This window comes from Aedes aegypti, chromosome 2 (assembly GCF_002204515.2).
Source record: "Aedes aegypti strain LVP_AGWG chromosome 2, AaegL5.0 Primary Assembly, whole genome shotgun sequence".
In the NCBI taxonomy this organism is placed as follows: domain Eukaryota; kingdom Metazoa; phylum Arthropoda; class Insecta; order Diptera; family Culicidae; genus Aedes; species Aedes aegypti.
Window position 1 is genome coordinate 86,959,882 of NC_035108.1, and position 17,516 is coordinate 86,977,397.

The following is a 17,516-nucleotide window of genomic DNA, read 5'->3' on the forward strand; positions in this document are numbered from 1 at the left end:
TGAGAGAGTTCATTCGGAAACTTCACCAACACAGAGACTGTGGTGTTTCCCCGATAGGAGAAGTAACACATGTTGTCATGTCAACATGAGACTTATGCTAGTCGAGCATAGGTGGGAAAGAGACCACCATATGAGTGGATTTCAGTCGATGCTGTTATGCTCGTTGCCCACTTGTGGCCCCTGCTGGATGAACAAACGGCCGAAGGAAAGGAAGGAAGAGAAAAACTACCCCTTATGCTCTGTTACTGCGTGCTGCGTTGCCTTGAGCAGGGTGAAGCCTTTTAGCTTTAGCCTTCTTCTGCCTTTCCATGCTTTTTGGTCTCCGGGACTGGGTTAATGCCTGTATTGGTGGTACGGAAAAACGTGCGCACAGCAGAACCTATACGGAGGGATCACATTTTGATTATTTTTAATATTTATTTGATGAGCTGTGGCTTGCTGCATTCAGTCCGTGGTTGACATTAGACGTTAATGGTTCATCGGTTGTTGAGTAGGTGTTTGTTCGGAGGCGTAGGTGGATTTTGTTTAGTGTCGGTGTGATCCGTGGAAGATTTCGGAAGTTGTGATTAGTGTCGGCCACAATTTGGAGGATTTTTGAACTGTATTCGACTGTTGAGTGATAATTGTGCAGAATATTTTGAAAAAGAAGAAGTCGAGCAAAGGCTCACTATCAGTGTTTAGTGATTATCGAAAGCGTAGAACAAGGATACCTCAGGCGGCGCCACATGAAAGACATGATGTCCAGTGCGATTCCAAACGATCATATCCTGCGGCCTCCGCAGGAAAGTGCAATCTCGAAACCGCGTGCCGTTTATAGTATCGATCAAATCTTGGGAAACCACCACCACCTGCGGAATACGAGTAACAGCAACAACAACCACAGCAGTAGTATCATTCATAATAACAACAATATCAACACCAATAATAATAACAACAACAACGGTAAGTTAATCAATTTCCAGTTAGATGACGTTTTGTTTAAAATTGAGAACAGTTACAAAAAAAGCATAACTGGCCCATATAACTAGATGAAAAAAAAAAACGAATTTAGTACTATACCATTTAATTCCACTAGAGTTTGTATCCTTTGACAGATACGCGTATTTCGACCTCAACAATAAGGCCGTCTTCAGTGTCATGTACTAGACTGTAGAACTAAATTCGGTTTTTTCATCTACTTATAGGTATTCTACTAAACAGCTCGAAGATTTATCATGTCCCATATGGATTTTCGAACTAAAGTTTTTTCATTGCATCATCCATGTTTTAATGTATACTTTACTATGCATATAAAACTAAACCCTTTTTTTAAATGTAGTGGAAAAATATGATGTTGGCGCAGTCCCATATGGAAAAATAAAGGCATAAACGTCTCTATAGGAACTTATAACCCAAATAGCAATCGCTAAACGTGAATTGCGTTCAAGTTTATATTTTTTGCTAATCAATAGAAGCTAAATGAGTTATCTGTGTGATATTGTGAGATGAATATGGCATGTTGAAATCCACTAGAAAATTATGAACATTTGTATGAGAAGACAAACTTCAAACTTTGAGTGCTATTTTCTCAATGCCTACATTTTCCATATGGTACAGTTATGCCATTATGGACAGAGTAGTAGAGTTTCTACCTGTGGAATTGCCCATAGAACACTAAGCTGAGAAGTAGACTGTGTCCCACAAGATACCGTTTTGATTCATATTACGGACAGCTTCAAATTCCGGACACTCTACTTTGTATGGGAAACATTTCACGCGAAATGTTTCAATTTTTGCTGTTCAAAAGTTCTCAATTTCAAGGCACGTTTTAGTAAACTTTTTCCATAAATATCTTTGAAAATTTATAATGCCCGACTACCTTAGATGTCTATTTGGTGGTTTAACGATTTCGATTGATGATTTGACTGTTCCATTAATGATTATCATGAGCTGTCCGGAATTCGATTCAAAGTGTCCGGAATATGAGGCAAAAGTGAGGAAGCGTCCGGAATAAGAATCATGAAAAGACCACACATTTTGATTTATTTAAAATTATTGAAGTTGCGGAAGCGTATTCTTCACCCACCGTTCAAAAGTAACGGGCATCCGACGTTCGATAGCGCTAAGGAATCATACAGAATGATTTATTTTGTATGCTCTATGCTGGGTTATATTTCCCTGAGTCCTTAAGTGTCCGTAATATGAATCAAAACGGTATGTCTTGGCAAGAAGAAATTCTTGCCAATGCATCTCTAGTGGGACAGAGCCTACTTCTCAGCTTAGTGTTCTATGAGCAATTCCACAGGTAGTAACTCTACAACTCTGGAGATTTTTAGACCATTTTATACAGAGCCCGTTCGATTTTGGCATAATCCGTTTTGGCGCTGTTCAAATCGAATGTTTTATTTTCAACATTCGGTTTTGCAAGACTGGTAGCAGTCACTTTCTTCATCTTTCTTCTTGCTGTGAATTTTGATGCAATATTGATGAAACCTATGAAGTGTCTTAAAGAACCTTCAAAAAATCATTCTCAGATTTCTCGAGAAAATGCTTTTTTTCTTGTGTCTTCTGCAAAGATTTCTTCTTTAATATATTCATGGAATTCTCAAGTCCTCCAGGAATCACTCTATAGGTACTTCACCAATTCTCCCAGGAATTTGAACAAGGAATGCTCAGAGGAAGTTCTCCAGTATTTTCTCAAGTGAATTTACCACAACTATTTTCAGTTTTCCCCGCTGATTTGCTCCACATGTGTCCCACGCGTGTTTTAACATGTTTTTTCCAAAGATTTGCAAAAAACAGGAGTTTTTCTAAGATATTTATTTAAGGTTTATACCACAGTTTCCAAAGATATTCCTTGACGGATTTTCCCAAAAAAAACTCCTCCAGAAGTTTTCACGCTGATTTTAGCATTTATTTGCTCTTGAAATGGTCTAAAAACTCTTCCATGGATCATTTAAACAAATTTATAAAAAGGTCTTCCAGAAATTCCTAAATAGATTCAACCACCTATTCCGCATTTATATCTTCTAGAAATTTCTTCAACAATTTCATCCATTTCATGAACTTTTTTGCTCGGGTCATTTTGGTAACATGAATTTATTGGACGTGTGGCCAGTATTGAATTGCATAAATACCGTAATCCGGGGTAAAATTGATCATGTTTTTGGATATTTCTCTTATATTTTATATTAAAAAAAAACTGACACTCAATGCTCGTGTCTATATACTGTATTTTGTTTTGTGAAGGTTTAAAGCATGTTTAAAAAATGTTTTAGGTGATTTCTTGATTTGGCTGATATGAGGTAACATTGATATTGGGGGCCCAGATAGCCGTAGCGGTAAACGCGCAGCTATTCAGCAAGACCAAGCTGAGGGTCGTGGGTTCGAATCCCACCGGTCGAGGATCTTTTCGGGTTGGAAATTTTCTCGACTTCCCAGGGCATAGAGTATCTTCGTACCTGCCACACGATATACACATGCAAAAATGGTCATTGGCATAGTAAGCTCTCAGTTAATAACTGTGGAAGTGCTCATAAGAACACTAATCTGAGAAGCAGGCTCTGTCCCAGTGGGGACGTAACGCCAGAAAGAAGAAGAAGAGGTAACATCGATCACTCATAAAAACAACGTTCGGTTATATTACAAATATAATTACTTCCTTAAATCATGGTCCCTGAAGCCTAATATGAAGGCGAAATTCATCATTTACTTTTTGAGTTACCTATTTCAAAATTAAAAACACCTTGAATTGTGAAATACGCCTAAATATAGGCATAGTTGTGAATAATGCTTAACTTAACATATTTATGAAAGTTTTGACAACGAAATAGTTTTCAGCAATGTCATTATTAGTAATATCTGCAATTCTTCTGCTCATATCGTTTCAGAATTCATGTGAGACATGATTCTTTGAGCGTGTCATCGTTGATCATGAAAATCATTATTTTCAAAAGTTGAAAAATTTAGGCATGGACACAACTCAATTAAGCAAAAACCTAAATTTTTAGTAGCTCATTAAAAGAAGGAAGAATTCACCATTCATGCATTGAAAATATTTCATCCATCAATGTTGAATTGAACTTTTTACGAGGAGGGTCATTGCGATCAATGTTGCCCCGCTGATCAATGTTACCCCAGATTACGGTAACCAGAACACGATGCTTCATTTTCTATTATTATCATACAAAAAAAGCCTGTAAACGCTAGATGGTTTATATAACTATTCTACACCACTAGCCAGATTTTCAAAAAAAAAAAACAATCCATTGACGAAATTTAATGTTACGCCCTTTTAATGGCTTAACTGTCAAAAACGTTGATTTTCAATTCATTAACAATATAATTTAATACCAGAAGCCAGTTTGAATGATTTCAATTCTATAAAATCATGAAATTTTAATTGAACTAACCATAATTAACTGATTATTTACCGGCTCAAGTGCTATAAGGCATTACGGAGCAGATTTAATTTTGTAATAATTAAAAACTTATATAATCAATATAACGTTCTCGCAGTATTTTCTATTCGAAAAGCGCAGGTTCTGGGACACAATCTGCCGTAATCTGCCCAGAGGTGAAGAATAGGTATATAAACGATCTGGCGTTTAAACTTTTGATGAAGTTTGATAATATCGGTGCTCAAGCATTATAATATTGCACTTATTCTGCTGTATTTCAACAATATTGATGCGAAATTTTTTTTATTGACCAAATTTCAAGAGCTGTCAACCAATTGAGCATTAACCCTACATTGCAAATGTTTCAAAACTTCAGTGCTGTACTAATGTTACTTTATAATTCGCTTGATTGCTCTATCTTCGTCCTTGCATTAGTTTAACCTGTAAGTGCTCTTTTCCACTTTAAAATTTCTATAATGGTAGGCTTAACCCGTATAGGCCTGAGTGGAAGCAAAAATACTAAAACCTTTACCACTTAGCGAATACTTAACGCATTCAAATATTTTTTTTGTCAGTATACTGGCCCACATATCTAGTTTTTAGAAGTGGCCAGAGGAACTCGGGAATACTCATGTAGCAGGAGTTATTGCGGTGGGTTACTGGGTCAAGTCGGGTAGAAAAAGGCGATTTTTTGGGACATGCCAAGTTATCTTTAGTTATTTCCAATGGCAATCATTTAAATTTTCATAAATCATTAAGATCCGATTTTCAACATTATAAATTAATAGTTTTGTACCGTTTAGAGTGTACCAAATGCAGCCACTCGGACTTAATGCCCTGAAGATCCGGCTCAAGATTTGTAAGGTACTAAACCGTTTCAAATCTCTAAAAGTATAGATCTAACTCAATAGTTTCATAAAATGCATTCCCATAAGCTTGTCACAGATGTTAAGATACAAATTGTGCACTTTATCATAAATTTGAGGCATCCCGGGGTCCCGAATATGGTCATTTGTAGGATCAATCAAATGCAATTGACATAATTATTCAATTTAATCGATTATCAGAAGATTTACGCTGATGCGTTTTCCTTAAAACTCCTTGATATAGTGGCTACATTATAGCCGATTCTGAAAATTATCTGAGTTATCTTGAAATTTGCCTATCTCCAGAGGCACAGAAGCACGGAACCCTTGTCTCCCGACCTGACCCAGTGATCCACCGCAATAACTCCGGCCACATGAACATTCCCGAGATTCTTTGACCACTTTTAGAAACTAGATATGTGTACGAGTATACTGACAAAAAATAATTGAAATCCGTTAAGTATTCGCTGAGCGGTGAGAGTTTTAGTTTTTTTTCTTTCACTCAGGCCTATACGGGTTAAGACAATGCAGCTGTTGTACATAAGCAATTATATAACCCAAATAACCAAGATGCATTATAATATTTCTTATATTCAGTAGCGGCATTGCCTTAAGCCTACCATTAAAATAGTTTTGGAGTAGAAAAAGGTACTTAGGGATGATACACAAATTATGTCACGCCAAATTTAGATTTTTTTGATCACCTCCCCTCCCCCTTGTCACGTTTTTGTAGTCGACCCCTAAAAAAATTGTTAAGCTTGTCACGATAAGCCTTACTACCCCCTTCCCTCTAGGAGCGTGACATAATTTGTGCATGAATAGGTACATAATACGATTGAACCACCCAAGTAACCAAATAGCACTATAATTCGCCCTACGTGCCATTATACTGCTTCAATACAGCTGACATGGCCTATATTAGCCGTAAAATAGCCTTATAAGGCCATAAAGGCGAATTAGCGCGCTAGTGGTTACTTGGATAACGACGATAAAGCAATCAAGCGTTTTATAAAGTTACATTGGTAGCTGAATAACAGTTTATTCAGCTGAAATAAGCTGCATCAACAGCATTTCAGCTGAATAAGCTGTTGTTCAACAACCTATGTTACTTGGAAGTGATAATTTGAAACATTGGTAACGTATGGTTATGCTCTTTCGCCTGACCGCTCTTGGAATTTGACAATTGAAGGCAAAGTCGCAAAAATATTGTTAAAATACAGTAGGTGCAATGTTTCAATGCTTTTGATCACTTGGGAATGCTCCCTTATTACTTCCCAAGTAATCACTAGCCCGCTTATTCGCCTTTTTGGCCTTATAGAGCTCTTATACGGCTAATATAGGGCATGTTAGCTGTATAAAAGCAATATATTGGCACACATAGTGAATTATAGTGCTATTTGGTTACTTGGGTTGGGTGTATTATTACCTTCTTTTCAGTTTCAAGCTGGTTGTTTAATCATAATCCAAAATTATTATTTTTGATTTACACGTCAAATGTAACCCAATCGTTTGTGTAACCAAATGAACGAAATTTTAATTATTATTTTTTTGGAACGACTCGATTATGGTCATTTTGCTAAACTGAATGGTATAATTTGGCAACATTCGTTTTCAACACCGAGCAAAAATCCAACCATTTTCCAGATTTTTTATAAATTGTGTCATTAATTATCAATAATGATACGATTTCATCAAAATAACTGCTGTAGGACAACTTTCTAAACCAATTCAAGCTAAATTAAACACAACAAATGAACTCCAATAAGGCTCTTAGATTTTTGCCTCGTTGGTTTTTCATAACTTTAAAGTTTTTCAATCGAATGGACACTCTATTATAGTTGAAACTCGAGTAAAGAAAAATCGCTACACAGAGCTTTCCCTATAAAATTTGCCGATAAAACAAAAACAAACATTTCAAATGATATCTTGTTTGAATGGAGTATTGATTTGTTAGATAAACGGCTTAAGACCGATTTTTTTGTAAGACTATTTCATTTCTGAGAGTTGAAAATGTAGATTTGAAGAAAATAATTATCGTATCGCAATAATGACAATAGATTCTCAAACTAAAAGATGATACATTAATGAATAATATTGATAAGCTATCAAGGATACCACCACCACCTGCGGAATATGAATACTACCAACTACAACCATACTGTCTTTCTTCACATAGTCGACGTAAGCGCCACTGCTATTTACCCGAATATTAGTAGATTTTTTCAACGCAGGAATCTACACGGGAGTTGGAACAAACGCCCATACGGCAACCATAAATTAAACAATGGAGGTAGAATGATGAAAATGGCCATGGCGCTTACGCCGACTATGCGAATATGAGCAGCATAGCAGTAGCATCATTCATAATAATAATAACAACACAGCAACGATGTGTTTATCAATTCCCCAGTTAAATAGTTCGGCTCAGCTGTTTGATCAGGCGGTGCTCCCTTTTATTGGGTCCGCGTTATCGCTGCTCGCGTTGCGTTGTCAGTGTACTACAAATAGGGGGTGGAGAACCAATACGAAATAGCATTATGGGAATCGGGGCAGCTGTACGGTTCAATTGGCTAATGATAATCTAATAAATCAATTGTCAAAACTGTGTATCTATTAACTGCCAGGGAGGGGGCGAACCATGAATGCAGTTTATTGTACGTGTGGATTGAGGTTATTATGTTTGAACGGCGGGGTAAAGGGTAAATGGGAAGAAGGTTTGCGAGTTATGGGTACATTGAAGCGTTTGAGCACTATATTTTTCGATTTCTGGTGTTGTTTAATTACACCTGGCCGGTTCACAATTAGCAAGGGTGCGCTGCTCACTTGAGTAACATTATATCGGTTAAAATTAATTGCACTAATTCGGCAATGTCCCTGTCGTTTTTTTAGGTATCTGTTTCGCAAGCCAACCTGTTAAGCTTTATTAAAAGTAGCAAACTGAGCATGAGCAACAGCAACAGCTCTACTTACACAGGAAACCAACAGGCGCTACTCGAGATCAGTAGCATCCTTAATGTGTAAGAACTGGTGCTCTCATTACTATAACAAACAATAAAGGCGCCGGCTGCGTCCGAATGCAGGTCAATTTGGGGATGGGAGAGAAATGTTGACGTGGTACTTGCTTTATGGAAGCCAATGAGGGAATCTCATAAGCTGTGGGAGAATAGTACGTCTTGGTGCTAAATATTTGGACAAAATATAGGATGAACTTAGGGCTGACCGCTGCCAGTATGCTTGCGGGTTACCAATTTCCAACAACTCCATCCATTTGTGTTCGAATGTGACCTATTTGTGCGTGATTACGGTTTGCATTCCGACAGAAAAAAAAAATCATAACACCGCCAAAACAACTTCTGTTGATCCCCCGATAATTGCATGTGAATAAAAATATTCCGGTAATTGGCTGCCAATTTGGCGCTGAATAAAATGACAACCGAAAATCTCCACCCACACATATCGAAGCACTTCGCATCGCATATCTCGCCTGTGGTGGTGGTGGCGGTGGTAACCGGTAGTCCTTTGATCTTATTCCTGCATTATTGTGGCTGAAAATAATCGACAGCCAGGCAGTGGTATAAAAATGTGTGGGAAAACGGGAAATTTGTCAACAATTGCCAACCTGGAATCGGATGGGACGCGGCGACATCGTGATGTGATCATATTAACAGTGGTGACAGAAGCGAGGAAAATCGATCGTTGCTCAGAGGTCCATTTTTATATGAAGTTGTCGAAAATCCAATTTTGAAGCATGTTATAAGTTGAAAAACAAAGTCAAACATTCGGCTACTATATCAGATGGTTAACACATGAACATTTTCAAAAAAAGTTGTTTATCTTTATGTCCACACGGCCAAAAATTCTTGGTTTAAAACTCAACTTTTTCATCTTCACCAGAACTGGTGTAAATTAATATATAAAACATATGTTTTTTATGGTCGGTAACTTTTTTTTTAACCAGTTTCAGCTCACTTGGATGCAAATTTACTTTCATCTATACTATCTGAAACATATTTCTCAACATTTGTCACGAGCAAAGTTTTTAAAATGTTATTCTTACGTAAATTTTGCCATGATTTCTTCAAAATCTGGATCACTGTGGGCTGTGTATCGTCGGGTCGGGAGAGCGGGAGGCCATTAATCGCTTGAAGGAAGCTGCGTGCTGGGGGGTTTGGTTGGTTCGGAGCGACTGCCATAAGTCGGAATCATTATCTGTGTGAATGGGCAATGTGGAATCGAGAAGGCTTTTATTGATGTGTTATTCTGTTTGATTTTCCCTTTTTCCGCCCTTTTAAGTTCGATTCCGGGAGACAGTTTTTTTTTTTGCACACTGCCAATAAGTGGCGCTGGAGATGCGAATGTGTGTGTGAGTGCTTTCATCGGTTCCGTTTCCCTGCCGGGGGTTTATATTGGCCTTGGGCAGGTAGGTTCAGGCCTGAACGGTTCTGCCGAGGGGATTTTAATATACTGATAATTAAGCTTGCACAACGCAGCGGGTGTCACTTTCGTTGATGGGTTGAGATTTGTGTTTTTTTTTTCTTTATTTCCACATGTTTTGTTTGATTCCATGTGTATGGGTGAATTAGTACATCTGTTTAGCACAGTATTTTAGGAGACACATTTTAAAGTAATTTGGTAAAAAACTGTTTTCAAATGGTTACATTTATGTGATTATTTTTGTGGATTATTGAATTCAACATTTTCGCTCAAACTCTGTAAGATTATATTACTGACAATACAAACTTCAACTTTGCAACAGTCCAGGATTTCGTCAAGCATGATCTATCCAAAATATGCTGATGAAAAGCTTGGGAAGAATCCGATCAAGATTTTTCCTCGACTAGAACCAAATCAAGAACTAGTGACTGTTGGAATGTAGAGTAAAGTGGGGCAAAAGTTCGAGTGGGGCAAGAGTTTCTTTTTAAGATTTCTAGCTCAAATCAAATCAAAACTGAGAAATGTCATGGTGGTTCGAATGCTATTCAAGTTAGAGACTTTCACTCCTAATATCATGAAAATCGATTGAGATTTGGAAAAGTTATGGCTATTTGTTGTTTTTCGACGTAAATATTGTAATATTTGGTAAAACTTTCGATGCATGGAACCAAATGAAGATAAAAATTTTTACAATATTTTATGTAAGGGCGTTTTTAGGCCTATCATAAGGATGCTCTGACGTGTATTAGTTTTTCCATAAATAGTTGGAATCAATTTTTGGCCCATAGCGGGGCAAAAGTTTGAATCTGCGGGGCAAAAGTTCGACCCATGTATGAACCCACGGAAATTTTTTTAAATTTCCTTAAATCTACATATTATCTTCAAATTTAGCGAAATTTGCCTGATCGTGCGAAAAATGTTACAAAATTTTTTGGGTGTATTACAATTAACCCTGTTTTGAGCATTTTTTGATGAAAATTTAGTGTGTATTTTTCGGCAAACATAAGTTTACGGCTGGTATAAAGTATGCCTGGCATAAAAGTATTGATATTTTGTGTTTTAGCCAACGAACTTTTGCCCCACACTAGATTCGAACTTTTGCCCCACCGGTGGGGCAAAAGTTCGTTTAAGACAATCAATTTTGAAACTGTTATAACTTAAAATGGGTAAATATTTTGACGCAAGTTTGTTCAGCAAAGTTATAGCCAATATGTTGAAGGTCCACTGTATAGTATTTGTTTTGTTTCATCTGCTATTATTTTCCTGAAAACTTTGATTATACCACTAAGGTCGAACTTTTGCCCCACCTTACTCTAATAAGTGTGAGAGATTGTTATAAAGTCCTTTCTCTGATGTTCGGCAGCTAACCAATGGGCCTATCATTCCCCTGACGGTTGATTACTAAATGGCCTGCTAAATGTTGGAATGCATAAGGCTTCTTCCTCTAAAGCAGTGCTTCCCAAACTTTTTCGACTTTTGCCCCCTGATATGTACTTCAAACATTACGTACAAAAAAATAATGAATATAAACAAAGTTTTGTTTTTAAATAGTGATAAAATTGTCCACCTGGTGTGATTTTCATCCTCGACTCGTATATCCTTTAAAATTACATGCATCTTTCAAATGCATTGATAACTGGTATCAACAAATCTAACCGAGATATTCCTATACATCTTGATAACCGACAGTTATGAAAATGATCAACTGATCATAATCATAGGAAATATGATATTTTCCTTTTCTTGAATTCAATACAACCTAATTTTTCGCAGATCTGTTGCTTGTTATTCGATGTCGCTCAGTCATATCTTCGGGTTGTTTTCAAATAGGGTTAAGTATGCCTTTGAAATTCAGTGGTTTTATCATTTATTTTTGTCTGCAAAAAGATCTTGATTTTTTTTTAGAAAATTAGAAAATTCTAGAAAAATAGAAACGTCTTTTTCTTTATACTACCAAATATGATAAACGGACGCTCTTGTTTTGTTACCGAAAGAAAACTGTTTTTTTTTATTTTTGATAGATGATTCATTCTTACTTGATCAAGTCAAATGTATTTAAAATTTACACAATTTCGATTTCTTTTTCTTGTCTGGCGTTACGCCTCCACTGGAACAGGGCCTGCTTCTCAGCTTAGTGTTCTTATGAGCACTTCTGCAGTTATTCATTGAAAGCTTTCTTCGTCGAATGACCATTTTTGCATGGGTGTATCGTGTGGCAGGAACGAAGATACTCTATGCCCTGGAAATCGAGAAAATTTCCAACCCGAGAAAACTTGTGACCGGTGGTATTCGAACCCACGACCCTGAGCTTGGTTTCGCTGAGCGTTTGGAGCGACAGTTATCTTGAACGCCATATTAGGATTATTTTGAGAAAACTGTGCGTCCAATAATTTTGTAGAAGACAGTGGGAGCAGGCCGTGAGGCCAAATGCCGTAAGGTCGAAAATGTTGTAATGCCGAAAAGATTGTTAACCCCAAAGGTCGTTAGGCTGAAATAACATTTGACTATTTAAGATAACAAAATACATATTACTGTTTCAAATGGCTCACAAATTTATCAGTGTTCTTTTTCCGTAACAATTAGTTGTACGGAAACTTGAATGAAAGCTTATTTTCAAATAGTTTATTGAAAGATTATTTCATAAAATTGATTATTGTTTTCTAAGTTTTGCAAATTTGGTAGCATAACGTATTCTTTTGAATCATCTGAGTCAATAACTATTTTTGAATTAAAAATTGGACATTTTAATTTTGAATCTCATACATCTTTTTATTTGAAATTTGAGGGTATGCTAAAATCTAATATTTCGATGGTTATACAAATGAACTTTTAAGAAGGAGCTTTTTTGTACATTGGCTGAAATATTAAGCTCTAGTGAATTTATTATTCTTCTAAATATCATCATTCTTTAAAAACTGCTCAACAAGTTATTTTATTACTCAACGATGTGAACATTATTATTCATTATTCTTTTAAAATGTCACCGTTCTTCGTTATAAACTGCTGATCTTCATCTGATGGAAGCCTTCGGAGAGAGTGTTCGGGATCTTTCTTTGATTTCCGGGTCTTGAGTAAGGTTTTTGAATGCGGAAATCAGAATTAAAACGGCATAAAAAATTTGCTTTAATTAAAACGTTTGTGGCGAAGTGAATGTTATGTGTCGGTAACTCTACTTATGACCAATTGGCTTATTGTGAAATCCAGCTTAATAACATTCTTCAAGCAAATATATGGCTTTGCTGACAGTCAGTGGCGTAGCAAGGGTTTTTGGGGCCCGGTGCGGAGTTCAATTTAGGGGCCCTCAAAGTTAAGGTTGGAAGGTTAACATTGGAACACAAAGCTTTTGTAAAATTATGACTAAAGTTATGAAACTTATGTTGATATGTTGATGTAGTAGTTTTATGGCAAAAATGTCAATTAATTTGTTCTACAGTTTTTGTTTTCTTAATTCATGATCAGAAACACATTAGTATATTAATAATTATCGAGAGGACTTCCAGTGAATTGAAATGGAAGTGGAAATATTAGCTGGCGAAGTAGCGCTGGAAAAGAATGGCTCATTACAGCTTTATATATATAGCTCTAATATTCTAAGAAAGTTTAGACATTTCCGCAATTTTGTGTTTTTGAGTCGGGATTGATTTTGAAATTTTTGATGAAAGAAATGTTTTTAAGATCGATAAATTATGCCAAGGTTTGCTTAAAATAAATTACCAAATGAACTTCAATGATTTCTTCAGGAGTTCATTTCGTGATTTTCACGGTCTTCCTAAGGATTTCGTTTTACACCTTCAATAATTCAACGTAGAACTTTCTAAGGGTAACCATAGAAGTTGCTTCAGAGATTCTATCATAAATTCCTTCAAAGATTAATTCAGATTTTTTTTTTCATGAAAATCATAAGTGCCCAAGTTTGTTATCCAATGATTTTACCATCATTTTCTTAAAACTTTCATCAACATTCTCGTTTACAACATCTTCGAGGTTTCAACTATAATTTTCTTCAGTGATTTTCTAGAATTTCCTTCAACATTATCATGCAGATTTCAACCAGAGAATTCCTTCAGGAGTTACTACTGATTGTTGCTAAGATTCCTTCAAGAATTATTCTAGAAATTATAAAGAAATTTTCCAAAGATGTCTTCAAAGAATGTTCCCAGTCATTTTCTCAGGAATATTTCCAGAAAGAGATCAAGGATTTGAATTTTTTTCAAAAAATCGGGAGATTTTTCAAAAGGAAATCACAAAGTAACATCTGATGAAATTCGATTTAGTTTGAAAACAACCCTTGATAAACTCCTACAAAGTTCTCTGAAAGAACTCTTGGGCTCTTGAGGAAGTCTCGAAGGATTTCATAAGTGAATCGCTAAAATGATTGGAATTACTAGAATATTTCCAATAGTATTAGCTGTAGTGTGGAACCTCAGATGAACTTTTGTAAAAGTCACGAAGATTTTACTTGTAAAAATAAACAAAAAATTGTTTGGAAAAACTACATGAGTAATTTCGCATGAAATGTTAGAGAAATCTTGAGAGAAATTTCTGAAGTTGCTTCATGAGGAATCTCAGGTAAAATTTGAAGAGGAATTCCTGGAAAAGTATTATAAATCCTCAGATAATCCCATGAGGAATTTTAGGAGCAATTCCCGGGGAAAATGTGGATGAATGCTTTAAGACATTCATATAATTACTGAAAGAATAACTGGAGAAAGTGGCATAGGAAATCTTGTAGATTTTTCTGTAAAAATCCACAAATTAATTTCTTTATAGTTACCACTGGGGAAATCAAAATAGTCAAGAAAAGCGTTTCCTTAAGCGAATTACAAAAAAATATCATCTAACCATCTCTTGAAACAACGCTGGAAGATTTTTAGGAGACTTGGTGGTTGAATCAATAGAGACATTACTAAAGGAGATATCAGAAGTATACCTGAAGAGATCTTCGCATAAATCACTAGAAGAATTCTTTAAGGCTTTCCTTGAGGAATCTGAAAAGAAATTCTTAAAGAACCGAAAATCTCGTGTTATTCTCTGAAGGTATCTCTAGAACCTCTTCAAGTCACTGCAATCAGAATAAAGAAAATAAATCATAAATCACTTTGAAGACATTTTTGCCTAAAATAGAGACTTTCAAGACCTACCGTTAAAAATAGAGACTTGCATTAAAATAGAGACTAGACGTTTAAGATCTTTTACCAGTCTTGAATGTGCACAAACAATGTCCCGAAGATGATAACTGATTTATTATTTCAACTATAATTGAAATGAATATCGGCTAGTTTAAGAATATGATCTGTAAAATACAGGTCGGACTTCCAGATACAATTATGGAACCCTCATATTTAGGTATTTCCGTCTGAATTACAAAATAAATCGAGTTATCGGAAATGAATTTTGAATAGGTATTTAGGTTAGGTACTCTAATCACTAATAACATTGATCATTGGGCCCCTACACATTGTCGATCAAGCTCACCTTCAAACTGAATTTTTATCTGCTTGTTTACGCGTAGTTTTCTACAAATCAATATCATAAAATTAAATGAAAGTCTTTAAAAAATTTGGGGGCCCCTTTGAACTCAGGGCCCGGTGCGGACCGCACCCACCACACCCCCCTAGCTACGCTACTGCTGACAGTGTTAAAGATATTGGGTAAATAACAGAGTTTGCAGTAGAAACATTGAATTATAAAAAAAAAATGAAATTATGCTAATTCTATGTATCGGGTGAGGGAAGACGAGTTGACTGAGGCGACAGAAGTTGGCTTGCTTCCATTTAAGATCAGCTTATCTCGAATCGCAGAACATGCCTGAACGAAAAAGCAGCAAGAAACACAAGAGGTTGATCAATATGTTAGGAGAGCGTCCATCAAATTGAATAACAAAATTTTGCCAATCGCATATACATTGTTGATAAAATGACAATGGCAATTATTTAATCACTCTTGTATTAGCGACAAAAGCTATTTAGAAACGACCCCTATCCTTTACATGAAATGTCGGTTTGACCATATATCCTATGCTTTCTGTTGCAACCAAACCTTTTCGACCAAATGTCCATTCGACGAAATGTCCGTTTGGCCAAATGTACTTTCGACCAAATGTCATTCGACTAAACGTCATTCGACCAAATGTCTTTCGACCAAATGTCATAGATTCGTGAATAATGCGTATCGGTTCGATGATATACCAAAATTGACTTCACTGATACCGAACCGATATACAATAAATTAAAAAATGAGTTGAAAGGTACAAATATCAATTTAATTCTGGATTATTTTAGGATTTTTAAGAGGTCACTAATTGCAATAATAGAGTTATACTTTAAAATTTCAAAAATGTAATTACAGTTATTTTTCAAATGAGTGTTTTTTCGAAAATCTATACATTATAGAATGGTCGACATCAAAAGATACCGCTTATGAAAATTAAAGAATAATAAATGAGAAAATCATTTTTTACGAGAACTGTTTAAAAAAAATGGAAACATTAGTCGATAGAATTTAGATTTTTTTTTCAACCATCAATGGCCAATTGCTCAGTTAAACGGCATATCCTTTTTTTAAAGTTTTTGTAGTTCAGAAATCAGTGTTTTTAATTTTCACTGAATGAACAGAACATAGAAACGCATATCGAGGTAGTTTTTAATGACTCTGATTGTGTATATCAGGAAAAAAACAGCGATTATTTGGTTACCAAAAAGTGACTGGATATAATGGAAGTGTAGTGCAAAAATCGAAATACATGAAATCATAAGCATAGTTAATTAAAGTAAAATAAAATGTTTCAAACATTCTTCGTCGTTGATGGGATATGTTTCAATGAGTAATATTTATGGAATTATGAAATGCTATTTAATTGCATCATTTTGTATCTTTTTATAGATGTTTAAATTAGGTGCACACCTCTGTTCCATTCCAGAAAAAGTTATAAATTATTTATAACTAAAACATCAAAACTAATATTATATCTCTGAGAAAAATATTTAACAAAAAATTATGTTAAAAATTTTGAAAATTGAATTTTTATGTGGAAATTTTTAAACAAATTATGTTTTATGGGAAAAGTGGTACCATCAAAACATCATTTAGGCTTGTGATAAATAAATTTACATTTTCAATCTATGCTTTCTCAGTTCGTTGATGATTGTATATAAGTTAAGAACAGTTTCACCATGACACGTCGAAACATGGTGACTAAAACAAATTAAATGTCATCGTCCCGTTGTCTGCGCCAAACATGGCAAGACCGTTATTATCCAACTAGCTAGCAAAATCAGATTGATTTATTCCTGGTCTTCCACAAATCAATCATAGTCATCAGATAAAAAAAACGCATCTTCCATTTATGCCGTAATTCATCAATCAACCGTTTCAAAGCCAAAAGCAATAGCATCTCCATGATCTGAATTCAAACGATTCATTCAAAACTAGTTATTATCAAAGTTGAGCAAAAAACCCTCCACAGCCAAAACTAGTGCCTACGATTCGGATCAATACCCACCCAGAAAAAAATGCGTCGCTAAGCTTTCGCAATGCGTTCCACATTTTGGCAATTTTTACCGGTCGACACGAATGCACAAAAAAAGCCACCATTCCGATCGGTGACGATGACCAACGACGAAAACGGCTAAGGGATTTTCCGAACGTTTCCTCCTTGATTCGCTTGGAAACGACATTTTTCGCAGGAGAAAAATCACGTATGGCCGCTACGGGTACGGAACGGAGCCCATACCGAGTAGGATGATTATTTAATTGGCCGTCATTCAACGTCTGCCGGCATCGTCGTCCTGGCGAATGTCGAATCACCGGAAAAGAGGATAACGATAGAATTTTTATA

At 35.8% G+C, this 17,516-nt stretch overlaps 1 protein-coding gene across 2 annotated transcripts in view; it reads left to right on the top strand.

Annotated features, from left to right (window-relative positions):
* Window positions 1-422: 422 nt before the first annotated feature.
* The window catches only part of LOC5571827 (retinal homeobox protein Rax), a 55,575-nt gene continuing 38,481 nt past the window's right edge, over window positions 423-17,516 (top strand). For both annotated transcript variants that reach the window (XM_021841460.1, XM_021841461.1), the window contains exon 1: window positions 423-942. In XM_021841460.1, the coding sequence (XP_021697152.1) occupies window positions 726-942 (217 nt within the window). In that variant the 5' untranslated portion in view covers window positions 423-725. The remainder of the gene's footprint in view (window positions 943-17,516) is intronic.